Source organism: Ruditapes philippinarum, unplaced genomic scaffold, assembly GCF_026571515.1.
Source record: "Ruditapes philippinarum isolate M1 unplaced genomic scaffold, ASM2657151v2 ctg88_1_1_1_1, whole genome shotgun sequence".
Lineage (NCBI taxonomy): Eukaryota > Metazoa > Mollusca > Bivalvia > Venerida > Veneridae > Ruditapes > Ruditapes philippinarum.
The window spans coordinates 699,382-713,732 of record NW_026865440.1 but is presented as its reverse complement, the minus strand read 5'-3'; the positions used below and the strand labels follow the sequence as shown (position 1 = coordinate 713,732).

At 33.6% G+C, this 14,351-nt stretch overlaps 1 protein-coding gene across 6 annotated transcripts in view; it reads right to left on the bottom strand.

The window, feature by feature from the left end:
• The window catches only part of LOC132729022 (paired box protein Pax-5-like), a 70,220-nt gene extending 56,733 nt beyond the window's left edge, over nucleotides 1–13,487 (bottom strand). For 3 of the 6 annotated variants that reach the window (XM_060714753.1, XM_060714758.1, XM_060714757.1), the window contains exon 1: nucleotides 7,285–8,210. In XM_060714753.1, coding sequence (XP_060570736.1) covers nucleotides 7,285–7,921 — 637 coding nt within the window. In that variant the 5' untranslated portion in view covers nucleotides 7,922–8,210. The other 3 variants (XM_060714754.1, XM_060714755.1, XM_060714756.1) reach the window with 3 other exon arrangements.
• Nucleotides 13,488–14,351: the final 864 nt, after the last annotated feature.

Genomic DNA, 14,351 nt, shown 5'->3' with positions numbered 1-14,351 from the left:
CAAACGATAGATAGCTGTTACAAAATATTTAAAATTTTAGAACATCAACGTTCTCTGTAATATTAAAAAATCTTATGTTGTGTAGGCATCATTACTATTCCTCTTGTTCTATATTATCTTATTAACAGTTCCCTTTTATTTGCTAGTATTCAGAAATAACAACAAGAGCTGTCAGAAGGACAGCGCGCTCGACTTTTTTAGTGCTTGCCTATAAAACAAAACTTTGACAGTTAAGGGCACACAAGACTTTAACTAGGAATTTCTAAGTACAAATCAAGAAACATTTTCACAGAGTTATCTTCTCTTGCTTACAGATAGGTCTCATGATGGCACATAAGAACTCCAACTTCCAAAGTAATATCTCAAATGGTTAAGTCAACAAGTGGACAAGAATGAAAATCTTAACTGAGTTTCTAAGTCAAAAAGGGCCATAATTCAAATAAAATCCTTAACAGAATTACCTTCTCCTGCCCATGTTTTGGGACCATGATGGTAAACAAGTATTCCAACTTTCAAATTAATATCTCAAACAGTTCAGTCAAAAAGTGGACTGGTACTAAAAAACTTAACCAAATTCTAAGTCGATAAAAGGCCTTAATTTTTAAAAACAAATCCTTGACAGAGTTACCTTCTCTTGCGTACAGATGGGGGTAATGATGTGAAATAGCATTAAAAGTTTCAAAGCAATATCTCAAAGGGTTAAGGCAATAAGTGGATTTTACCCATATTCAATGTATTTTCTAAGTCAAAAAGGGGCATAATTCTGTCAAAAACCTTGACAGAGTTATGTCCTCTTGTCTGTTGATGAAGGTCGTGATGGTAAACAAGTATGGTCAGTTTCAAAGCAATACCTCCAATGGTTTTGAAATAAAGTGAGGTGGTACAAAAAACTTAACCAAGCTCAATACACTTTCTAAGTCAAAAAAGGGCCATAATTCTGTCAAAAACCTTGACAGAGTTATGTACTCTTGTCTGTAGATGGAGGTTATGATGGTGAACAAGTATGGTAAGTTTCAAAGCCATACTTGTAATACTTCTGAAATAAAGTGGGGTGGTACGAAAAACTTAACCAAGGTGTGACGCCAACGCCTACGCCGACGCTAACGCCGACGCCGACGCCGGGGCGAGTAGGATAGCTCCCCTTTTCATAGAAAAGTCGAGCTAAAAAGGGTTATTTTTCAGGGTGAACAACGATATGATCTAAATTGATTTTCACATTTCAGAATCAAAAGGACATAATATGAGTAACAACCCTATTTCTTATTATCAAATCTCTTCATCTTCCAAACACAGTAAAAATTCACTTCATGACGAAAATTGTACATCAAAATTTTCCCTCAAAAGCAGCGCTAATGCGTCCTACAATAATTGTCGATAAACGTAAAGATAGGCCCGAAAAACATGTTTGATTGCCTATGTGGGATATAATCAACGTTTTCATCAAAAGTACTTCCATCAGTATACTCAAGTCAATTAGCCCATTACAGGTAAAAGGTATTTTCACTTTCTACACCCTCTCATGATATATAATAAGATAAAAACATGTTACAAATACTAGCTATATCCGACATAAGGCAATCTAAACGGCCGTCACCATTGGTCACATTTACATGAGATATATATACAACAATGTGTGTTTACTGTTGTTGGCTCTGACCATCTTTGTTATAGTATAAGTATTTAAAGATAATTAATTAAATAAACTCAATAATATTGTATAAATAAGTTTGATACCTTGTTTTAAACCACCTTCACTACTTACTATGAATGTTAACTTGCACTTAAATGACTGATGGTCGTACAGGGGTAAGTTAAAGATCAAAGGCCACAATTTCATTACAATATATTTTTCCGGACTTTTTAAGTGGAAGCTTAGTCATACATCAGCTGTCAATTTCACACAAGAATTTCAAACTGAAATATATTAAATATCTTATATTTATGTGTACCTAGGAACTTAGATTGAGAATGGTGAGTTCCATTATTCCAAAGTAACAAGTTAGTTACCATGTTTGTCAAATAAGCATTAAGTATAAGGATGTCATGGTATGATGTATTACTCGAGTCCGTCTATTCTTTCTACTACAGGAGACTATCTGGATATGATCACGTGATATCAGCAATTACAATGTCTATAAAACCGTTTTAACGACTTCACTAATTAATGGATAGCGTGTACAAATCTCTGTTCAATTAAAGCTAGTATCTTCAACATTACTTAGAACATATCTGAACAAATTACATATAAAAGTATTATAATAACTATTGCATAACAAATCATTTTATGAGATAGACAAGACCGTAAGTACATGATAAATGCATGATGCTATAAAATATAAACTAACTAAGCAAGAGTCGTTTTACAATAGAACAAGCAATGTTAGGTAAAACAAGATAAAAAAAAATACAGAACTATGTATTTCCTTACATGACAATATAAAAGATTTCAAAACAACATAACTGATGATATGAAAATAAAACTCATTTTGAAAATGGCTGCTGAGGAATATAGACTTTCACTAACTTGGGTTTCAGAACCAGTTATCAATATATTTTTATAGTTATAGTAAGACGTCCTATTCAATACTGTTACACGAAGTTTAATTCAGGCTTCCAGGTTATATTTTTTCTGAGTTCTGTCTCAAATCTCAGGGTTCTAATTGGTCAGGACTCATGATATGGTATGTGACAGTTTCGAAGCGATCAAACAGCTGAGATCTAAGTCTGAGCTTTGAGTTTTTCTTTATCACACCGGAACCAGCTTAATAAGAGTTTTCGGGGTCGGTACTCTCAAGTGCCTAAAAGGGTGGATGAACTCTCATTAAGCCTAGAATACATACATAATTAGATGTCTCTCTTTTGAATTGTCTCGTCAGATTTTGTTTGTTTGTTTGTTTGTTTCATTTTACGCCTTTTTCCAACAGTATTTCAGTCATATAGGCGGGTAGTTTCCTAACCATCGTTCCTGGAGAGTTACACCAGTACTAGACTACCTTCGTCAGATGAGAATATGGAGCTAAGGAAAATTTGAATAAGAAGAACAAAGAAGAATAAGAAACAAACTGTCTTGTATATACATGTGGAAATACTGTTGAAACTATGAGGTAACTTTGTTATTCTAACGATGTATTTTCTTGAATGAGATGACAAGAAGAGATGCCAGTGTTTGTGTTTAGTTTAGATGAGATGGTTATCGGATGTAGCAGGTATGCTATAATAGGACATGTGTCGCTTTTTATGTCATAACAACGTACAGATGGGACATGTCAACTTGTGACAACTGTTTACTTCATTTTAATGTTTTAAACTGAATTCAAGTAATAAAATTATGCAACATTAGACATTAATTTTTTTCTTAAAATGTCAGTTGAGAAAGGTAAGGTTAAATGGTCAACTTTTTCATTGTATACTTAATATGTATGAGCAGTTTCTATGAAAACCTTTTGATTTTCACAAAAAATGAGTCATCGACATGTGTTACTGCCGCACTATTCCAAGTAATGTCGGTTTCTTTGGTGTCTCTTTCCTTTCTCTCCCTTTCTCTCTTTCCTCAGTCAAACTACTATTGATGATTTTAATAAACCAAAATGATAAAACCCTATTACTAAAAGCCGTTTTCCTTTGAAGTTACTATGACGAGTTTCACACTAAAGTGAAATAAGGACAAGTTGAATTTTTAATATTGCAGAAAATGCATTGCACTATTTAAACTACTTTAAACATTTAACACGTTTGATTGTGTCTGAAGTTATCTTGTTCTTCATCTAAGATGTGTCGCTTCTGCATGGTCTGGCAATATTTCAGAGTTATGACAAAGTTGTAGTAACCCTTGGGCAATAAATAACGTGTATAAGTAAAATTGTGAAGAACCCTACATGTCAAAAATATTCCATTTGCATTCAAGTGTTATAATTGAAATTGGCAATTTCTATCTCATTCACAATGACCGTCGTATAGAAAAAGAGAATTTGACACCGGTTTACGGACAATCTATTGTCCGAGAGTGCGTGTGTCCACTAAAAGTAGCCGCAAGGTGGCAATGGTCATCTCAATCTCTTCAAAGTCTTCAATTGTGGTGAAGTAAAATAGCATAATAGATGACAGTAAATCGATGAGAAACACACGTGTAGAAATGTCCTGTGCTTTCTTCTTTTACTTAAAACGATTATACAAAATTCTGTCAAGACGTAATAAATCACCGTACATGTCTAAAAGTGTGAACAATTTCTTAAATTTATAATGTATGTTACAATAAATGAATATGAAAATTAAACGTTTTTATAAGAATTTATTGTGTATGAGAGGAGATCTTTACCAATGTTAAGACATTCACATGTATAAAACATACACATGGTGAAAACTTTTAAACTTCCCATAACGCAAACAGATATTTAGTTCATTTCGGGTATTCAAATTATGCAAAAGAAAGATTAACACCAAGATAAAAGTGTCGTTGCAAATAACGGTTCTTACTAGAGGTGGCCAAATAACCCTACGGCCACACTATTGACGTTTCAAAGTCGCCTTGTTGAAATGCCGAAATAATTATCGGTAAATCTAACACCTATTGCCTAAGGTGGTTGTTAACCGGGGTAGAGCAACAATAATGTATTGTGTATCCATTAACACTTGGCTTAAAGCATTCTTGCATCTTAAAGGCTAATTATAAAATGATCGCGAAATCGTACTCTGTTATTTTCTATGATTAAAAAGAATTATGGATGTAAAGTGGCCTATCACTTTCGTAAAAATGTGAAGAATATGTGTGGGAACCGTTAAATAAAGCAGACGTCACTTCATAAATATGCATCACATCAAGTATGAAAACATGCCCCCCCCCCCCCTTGATCTGTCGGCATTAACTTGTAATGAAATAAAGCGTTTCCCTGTATACTTAATATTAATAATACGAAAAATGTACAATAAAGAGAATTTGTAAGGAATGTTAAGACGCCCTATAACGTCCAACCCAGTCCATTCGTACATCAGAAAATGTTATGGATTAATGATTTATTTCATATAAGCAACATGCACTTTATTATCCGAGCTTTAAAAATAATTTTCATATCTGTCAACAGCGCAACATAAAGAAATTTGCATAAATTTGCATTTTAATGCAGCAAATATCTGAAGCCTAGAGTGTTTTTCTAGCACCTTTATGATACAATTAATTAAGGTCTATTCTAGTGTCATAATGCAAAAAAAAAGGTTTGGAGGGTGGACAACAGTGACACTAAATAAAAAATCTTTTACACACTGTAGAATAACTAAAATATAATAAACGTCAAAAGGTCTATAATTTAGTTTAACATGTTCAGAAAAACGAACACATTTTGTGAATAAATGTCTTATTTTATATACAGAACATTTCAGTTTTCATATTTAAACAACAAAGCGTCATCTGGCCATACCTAGATCCTGGTATGGTAAAGTTGTTGTTGGTGGTGGGAGACATCTTTCTTATCACGATATAAACTTATCAAACATATAAATACATTTATCGTTTCACATTATTAGTAATATTTGTATGACTGAGTTAATTTTATTTCAAAGCAAATCATGTGGAAACGCTTTGAAAGCAAATTCTTGAATAATGAATGTTATAAAATGAAACTTAACATAAAATGCTTAAGCTCACTTTTTTCTTGTGTTATTACACTTGTAATTTTAGTTTCATAGTAATAACTATTAAGCGGAAACTTTCTTCTCTCTAAGATTTTGGTCTACTATCATTCTGTATTAAAACCTGTGTGTCAAGTACCGGTGACGCCAACATAAGACAAAATAACAATATTCACCGGTTTAAACTAAGTAACTTTGTTCTGATAACATGTAAACATGCATTAATAATTATGCAAGTGGAAATGCTACTTTCCTTTCCCAACTTAATTATATATTCAGGTAATACATTTCATCTTTGACATCATAAATGCATTTCATGTGTAATTCATTCTGTTTCACTTTAACATGCTTTCATATAGGATGCAAGACTTTATACATGACAAAGTAATTGACAAATCTACTGGAAACTTACTTTACAATAAGCCATATGACTATCTTCAAATCTAGGTTTTTATAACCATTATATCTACAGATTTAGAAAAAAACAGATACTGGACTTTTAAGATTTTATAATCTGCTTATAATGTGACAGTACATTTGAAATTGAATACATAGATCTTTTTCATACTGTATTTTGATTTCTTTATAGCCTATTAACATGAAATGGTAAACTTGTTGAATTAAACGTTGAAGATGACTAACCTTTTATATATACAACAGACATATTTTGATTTTTTTTCTGTTTTATAATCTTTATGCAACATTTATAGTCTTTAATATTAAGGATTAAAAACCATTCAATTTTTATTCCCTGGTAAGATTTTAACCAAACATAGACTAGTTTTGAGACCACTGTGCTGCGTAAAACAAAAATATCTGTCCAGTGCCCAAACAAAAACCTTCAGCCAAGAATTTAGAAATACAATGGCCCGTATTGTAAACTATTTACACAGAAAACCTACACAATGATTTATAGCGTTGAATCAGGACTTTAAAATGAATGTCATTGAAAATTCGACATAACAACAGCCGGTTTAGCATTAAATATTGAAGGTTTTGCTCGTTTTAACTGTCATATTAGATTTTGTATTAAAGCACAAACATTTCACAGTACAACATTGCTGTTTGCATTTGTGCCTGATATTTGCCGATCAATTTTCATTCTACTTAAAAAATGTATACAATAAAAATAAAGTCAAAATACAAACGTCGTTTATGAGAGACATGTAAACCTATCAATAGGAGAACAAACCAAATAAACTGGGCAGGACTATAAGAATTAAATTATACAAATCCGTTAAATGTTTATAACGTTCTGCACGAAGACACATGGTGGTTCTGTTAATCGTCAATGGTCGAGTAGGCAACAATATCTTAGATATGCATGAAGACATCGCAAAATCTTGTCATCGTGTGATGGCGATTACTCGAAGGCGGAGGGGGGAGTGTCTGACGGTATTCAGATACATGTTCAACACAATGTTTGACAACCAAAGTTCATGTTCACATGAAATACCGATCGCTTAATTTCGTCTGTTCAAAATAGCACTCATTGGTATAAAACTAATCATGATTAAAATAGCATGGAATGTCTTATATGTACAGGGTCAACACATACAACATTCAGTGCTCATGTGAAGTTACTGGCGTTTATCTTCTTTACTTGGATACAATTGGGATATTAGACTCTACATGTTAGTTCTACAGTGTAATAAAACATACCTTTACCATCAGATGTTGAATTCTGCTTCTTTCCTTGTTTCCCTGCCTGCTCCTGTTGCTGGTTCGCTTGTTGTTGTAACTCATTCTGTTGTTGCTGAAACTGTTGCTGCAAATGCTGTTGTTGTTCTTGTAATTGTTGTTGTTGCTGTTGTAAAAGCTGCTGGTGTTCAATAAGATTCTGGGGTAACATTTCTATGATGGTGTGAGCAGGTAAGAGGGTCGCAGACTGTAGTTGGTGGGCTTGTAGGTTAACAGGTTGTAACTGTGTTGGATTCTCTAGCGGGGGTGCCTCCAACGGTGGAGGTTCAGTCTTAATTGATACACCGTTGGTATGATTATCTGACGTTTCTGTCAATGTATGGTCATGTTCGTGTGCGCCATTCTCATCATTGTCATCATCGTCGTCTGGAGCCTCGCCGTTTGTATGTATAGCGGCAGCGGCAGCAGCAGATATGATGTCTGACGCTTGTATAGTAGTCGGTATCGCACCAAATCCCGACACCGGAATTGATACTGCGGTGAAAGTTCCTGGTTCCGTCGATGACGGTGTTAATCCGACTGTTGACAAATTAGCCATTGACGTTAATCCCGCAGTAGACGGTATCAAAACTTGAACCATGCTGCCTTCCATCCTCATTTAAAAAACTTTAAAATAACTTCGAGTCCGGCGAATCGTTAAACAAGCCTTCCTTGCCACATTAAGAGAATTTGTTGTCCTTAAAATCTCCAATCTGTTTTGTTTATGTCCAACACTGAAATATGCACAGCTTATAATTAGTTAAATTAACGTTACACATGTTAAGTTGACATGTAATTGTATATATTCCGAGTTGTTCAAGTCTGACGGACTCTGATTGACAAGAAAACTTAGAATAAGAGGCACAAGAGCGTGAAGTTTAACAAGAAATGGACCGTGTTTCTCTCTCACATACCTGTTTAGCGATCACTCAGCCATACCAAGTCGCGCAGGTAGCCGTTTGATGTGTGTCGTCACTCTATAAACACGCCTACCGCACTATACGGAAGCTTTTACTTTTTCAAGCTATTTTTGTTCTTTTCGTTTGTTTGTGCACTTTGACAACGATGGCAGTCTGTAAAAGAAAATAATGCGCATTAGATACAGTCTATCTGAAGCATGTGACACAAGATGGACGCTTAGCAAACGGACTTTATGAAAATATCAAATTTTTACCTGCCATATATGTTTACAATAAATACTGAATTCTGATTGGACAACATTGTCATTCCCGCCATTACGCATTGTCAACCGCCATTATAGCCTCTAGGTAACTTGAATCTAGATGGTAACATGCGATATATGACATTCCAACAAGGTATAACTTACAAAAACGGGATGAATATCAACTTTTGCAAAGTTTTTTAGATCTTCGTACAATAATAGAGGGTCTTTACAAAGGGCAACTTCTTGCGGTTTATTGGAGAAGAACATGTGCAGTATGGCCTTGCTTCGTTGGTAATGTTTATAATTGTCGCTAGCAGTAAATGAAATAAGATTGATTTTCAATAAATCGATGTGGACGGCCTAGTTTGAAAGAATATACAGTAATTTGATTCATATTCCGTATTGTTAAAAGTGCAAGATAGGCGGCGATCAATATAAAACGTCCGGAGTAGAACATCCTCGCATGGTGAGCATGCAATATTTGAAGATTATAATTTATTTTCATCTGTTGCTCGAAATACAGAAAACAAATCCGCTTTATAGGATTTGTGTAAGACGGATCGTAGGCCTAAATTTAATCCATTAAAGTGTATAATTTATGTCAACCTGTGATACACATTATTATAGGACAATTTGTATAACCCATTGAAGAAGAAAAGGTTAACAGCGTGTTTCATACGAAAATATTTTGACAATTGGCACCACAAAATGGCTATTGAGACCTGTAATTGTACGAAAATCATTTATAAATTGTTTAATTACTGCCAAAAAATACGTCGTTAAAATTCAAAATCTGTTTTGACAAAATTTGAGTTCAAGGACAAAGGGTGTAAAACGATCATGTTTCTTTATTGTATAAACAAGTTTTTATAGTGTAGGTAGCTATATATTCATATATTTCAAACTATGTAGCAAACACACCAATTATATTCAACTTTTATGGCTTTTATATAAATAACATAAACATTCCTTTTTTGCCAAAAATTTTAAGGCAAATTTCTGTTGGATTATGCGTTAGAATTTTTTTGATTTTCCAGCTGTCATTAGACAAATAGAATTTTGAAATTAGCAAACGAATTTCGACAAAAGTAAACCTTTTACATTACGCAAATTTTCGGGGTTCAAGTAGAGTACATATTTGAAAAGAGCGAATTTCAAACAAGCCAAACACAAGTGTGTGTATTTATTCAAACTATTATTTCGTCTCAACATTACACTTGAATGCCGGGATTTCTTTACAAAAAGAATTATTTTGGATTAAGTTTTCAGTGAAAATGAATGCTATAACACCATTCAGTGATTAAATAAACAGAAGCTTCTTTTGCGCTTAAGGGAAAGACAAGTTCTTTCAAAACCATTAATGAGAAAGAATTCCTTTATTGTTAAAAAGGACACCCAACTAGGTCAGTGTACATTACAGCCTTATTAGGACGTTTAATACATTCTTTCTTTCTAATATAAAATAAATCCTTAACACTATATATAGATCGTGTAGTTTAAAGAATAGTAAAAAAGTTGAATCAAGACACTGCTTAACTATATATGTCATAGATTATTATATAACTTTATTTCCGTATATCTATCATGCATGTATGTTCCTCGGGGAGGGAGTGGGGGTTACAAATAGCAGGGTATCTCGGAAGAAAATTGGCCCAGGCACACATGTTTGCCCACTATTAATATTAGAAAATATGTTACTATCAGTTACATCAAACGGTTAACTTTGTAAAAATTTGAAGTAAAAATGAAAGTACTTCCTACGTAATTATTCCCCTCCGGGTAAAATCTTTTCAAGTTTTCATATTAAAAACCCGTTTTCATCGCGCAGTTTTTCAATACGGGCATTTATTGAAATTCAAAGATGAAAATCTTACACTTCAACTAACACTTGAACGCTAAATTGGATAATTTACTTGCTACCATGAAAGGTGTGCTATTTCAAAATGGATGACACGAAAACAAGTTTTTATGGCCGAATGAAACCCGAGCATACGTATTGTGTATTGCCTACCTTTCCCTTAATAAACGGGCATAAATTAAAAATAATTAAATCTCATGAATAAGTAAAATAAACGTGTTGATATATGGCTTTATATCATAACAGCATGGGAAAGTTATTCAGAAGAAATGTTATTTGATGGAGGTACTCTCCTTGCATAAAGATGAATCTATTAGGCACGAATATGGTGAATATCGCATGTTTTAAACTATTTGCACTAAAATTACTGATCAATTTCTAAATTAATTCCATTCAGGATGAAAAAAATCTTTTATGTGTTAGTTAAATAAAGACTTGTAAAATACGCTTATATCATTGTTATACACTTTTCTTATCAGATAATGATTTTTTTTCTTAAAAATATTTTCCTGACATCATAAAATCGTTCCTACGCCAGAGAGAGAAACATGCGTATTAAACAGAACACAAGAACGCGGAAATTCAATGTAGAGATCAACGGATTTCCCGACAGTTATTTTTGTATGTTGGCGTTACAGCTGATCGGCCAAGTGGCACCGAGTCTAGACTGCAATTCAACAATGCCCTCAAATGAACCTAAAACGACAAAATACAGGCGATACGATTACCTCAAAATTCAAATACAAAGCACGCGTTGGAGTATGTGGCGTTTCGGCTGACCAGCCAAGTGGCAATAAGCAGACGACAAAAATAGCACTGTGTTCCGTCGACCGGTTATTAAACGCAAACATTGTTTTGTGGGTTTTACCCTTCTTAAAGTTTGGATTTCCCAGCACATATATATAGAACCGCTCAGTTCTGGTCGAGCGGCAGAATGCCTAATGGGATCGCATGGTTAACCATGACTTGCAATGAAAACATCTACCGTTTGAAACGGCCGCATGTAGTTAATTTGTAAATTGAAATTTGTAAAACTTGTACTATTTTGTATACAATATACATTTGTGATAATACAGTTGAAGCATGCAAATCCACCATTTTAATGTTAACCAGATTATGAAGTCAAGATTTGGTAAGTATCCATTTTCAAAATTTACCTTTACTAAATGTCTTTTATGGAACTTGCAGCTCTGTCAACTCATCTTCGACAATGTATTTTAACACTGTATTCCTTGCCGATTCTGTCTGTATACATTTACTGTAAAATAGTTTAATCTATAAAAGAAACTGATAACTAATATAACATATTCTTTGACTGTTTATGGTATAAGACGATTCATGGTAATAATTCCAAACTTGTAGGTGTGGCCTTTGTCAACAATCTTCCCAGTTATAAAGTCTTCAACTTTCAGCACGAACAGCATGTTTATATGGTAAAGTGAGGACCATCAGTTTATAGTTTATATGGTAAAGTGAGGACCATCAGTTTATAGTTTATATGGTAAAGTGAGGACCATGAGTTTATAGTTTATATGGTAGAGTGAGCACCATCAGTATATGTTTATATGGTAAAGTGAGGACCATCCGTATATGTTTATATGGTAAAGTGAGCACCATCAGTATATGTTTATATGGTAAAGTGAGGACCATCAGTATATTAACTTCTTACATTTTGCAAAGACTATCACAAGGTAGAACTAACGAACTAAAAGTTTAAGAGTGCTTGTTGCGGCATTATTCCAGTAAATCATCAGGCCAGCCTCTTACCCGTGTAGTCTAAACAGACTTTAACTGCTGTCTGGTTCATTTTATCCTTAGGAATTAAGATCACTGTAACTCACGAAGGACAGTTCATGCAAATGTTTTCCTATATCCAAAATACAAATCGAAGGAAGCACAATTATGTTTGTGAAGGGGTTTTAAAACAACATCATTTGTTTGTACAAAATTTAATTAAAATTTTAATTTATTTATAGATCAAGGTCATACTTGAATTATTCAACATGCTGGTGTTGTCATTAGCATTAGTGTCGTTTTATCCATGAATGAATCAAATATGTCCATCAATAACAAAGTTGTGACAATTTTAAACAAAATTCATTAACTTGACCGTGTTAATATTTCAACATGTCGGTTTTGTTATAAGTGTTGCTTTGTCAATGTATGATTCATATACATTCAAGATGTATTTAATTCATACTTCGACAAAACAACACTTATAATCCATAAGTAACCAAGTTATGTCCAGATTAGCAAAAAATTAATACTTTGACCTTAATTGTCAAGGTCACAGCCAGGTTTATTTGAAACTTTTTAAAGGCATTGTCTTAAGGGTAGTGCAATTATGAAGACAAACCTTCACAAGTTACCAATAATAAGCCAATTGTAGGAAAATTCAGCAATTTGACCTTCAAGGTCAATGACATTTATGAGTCAAGGTCTAATTCACTTTTGCCTTCTTGAAAGTCTTGGCCTATGTATAAAGACAATCACATGGTTAATGATATAGTTTTAGCCAGTAATAGCAAAATCAAGAAGAATTATATATTTGACATGAGTCAATGTCAGAATCATTTAATTTGACATTATTTTAGATCTTGCCCCACAGGTTGCTATGTCAAAGTATGAAGACGACTCATTCATAAATAACTTACAGCCAGTTATAAAAAATTCAAGCAAAATTCAATAAATTGACCTTCAAGATAAATGTCAATGCAATTAAAAAGTCAAGATCGAGTCCAGTCTAGTCTAATGAAATGTATTTCCAAAGGGTTGTTTTGTCCAAGTATGAGGTCAATCATTTAATAAATGACAAAAATATGTTCAAAGTTTTCGGAATGAATCTTCAATGGCGCCATGACTATAGCAATAGCTCGAGTTTTTCGTTCGAAAAAGTCGAGCTGAAAGAAAAGCTGACGAACGTATATATAATAATGAATTAAACAGCAATAAACTTATTTGCATGTCCTAAAAGTTTGGGGAAAAAGACTCATAGAAAGAAGTGGTAGATTAATGAAAGTCAGTTATATCACTGTTTGGAAAGAAATGTAACCTACCAAGCTTCACTTACTTGCAGCATAAAACTGGTCGGCAATCAACCAGTTCCACCAAATGTCACCATCTGAACATAGCAGAGTCTGGCCTTGTTGACGATTTCATCACTAGAAAGTAGAATGTACAAATTACATACTTGATCTGGTATAACATGAAACATCATCAGTTGTTGGTCTAATATAATTGTAGAATCATCACTCACATAATATACTGATTCTCATTTTCAAACGTAATTCTGCTTATATTAGTATAAAGAGTATATTATAATGGTTTCAGGACCACTTGAAAATAATAGCACATGCATTGAAACGACCAATTAGGAAGAAAAAATTATTGAAAGTTTAAGTAGTATTTTTTGAGTAGTCTGGGCAAGTTTTTAGACGGACATACAGACGACACAAATGTGATCATTATACTTTATAACCTCTATCAAGACAACACTAAAGTCATGAACAGGCCAAAACGCCTTTGTCACTGTTTGTTATTTAAGGGTAATAAACCAAAAATCATTCAACCGGAAAATTACCTGCCCTTTTGATACACATTACTATTTCGATTGTAAATAAGTATTTTCAGTTTAAAGTAAATATTATGATAGCTTTTGAGGGTTTACATGAAAATTCTTAGAAAAAGAGGCATAACTCAGCAAAACTTGGTCCTTCGGGATCATTGATGCTAGTGTTTTGAATTGAGTACCGTTCAAGCTGGTGCTAGGGGGCGTGAGGGATGTTCCACTTATTCACTATCCCTCATGTACAGACTCAATTAAACCGAGTCTGCAATGTTCATGTAATAGTGTTGTGATTAATGCATCCGAGAGATCACTTTGTTTCCAGATTTTGAACAAGAACCGGTTGAACCGGGTGATGCTCCCCGTATAGGTTTTGGACACACGAAAGCATACCTCTTGTAGTGTCAATGTTATGTCACAGACAAAGTTCAAAGTGTAGAAATGAACAAAGGGCAATAACT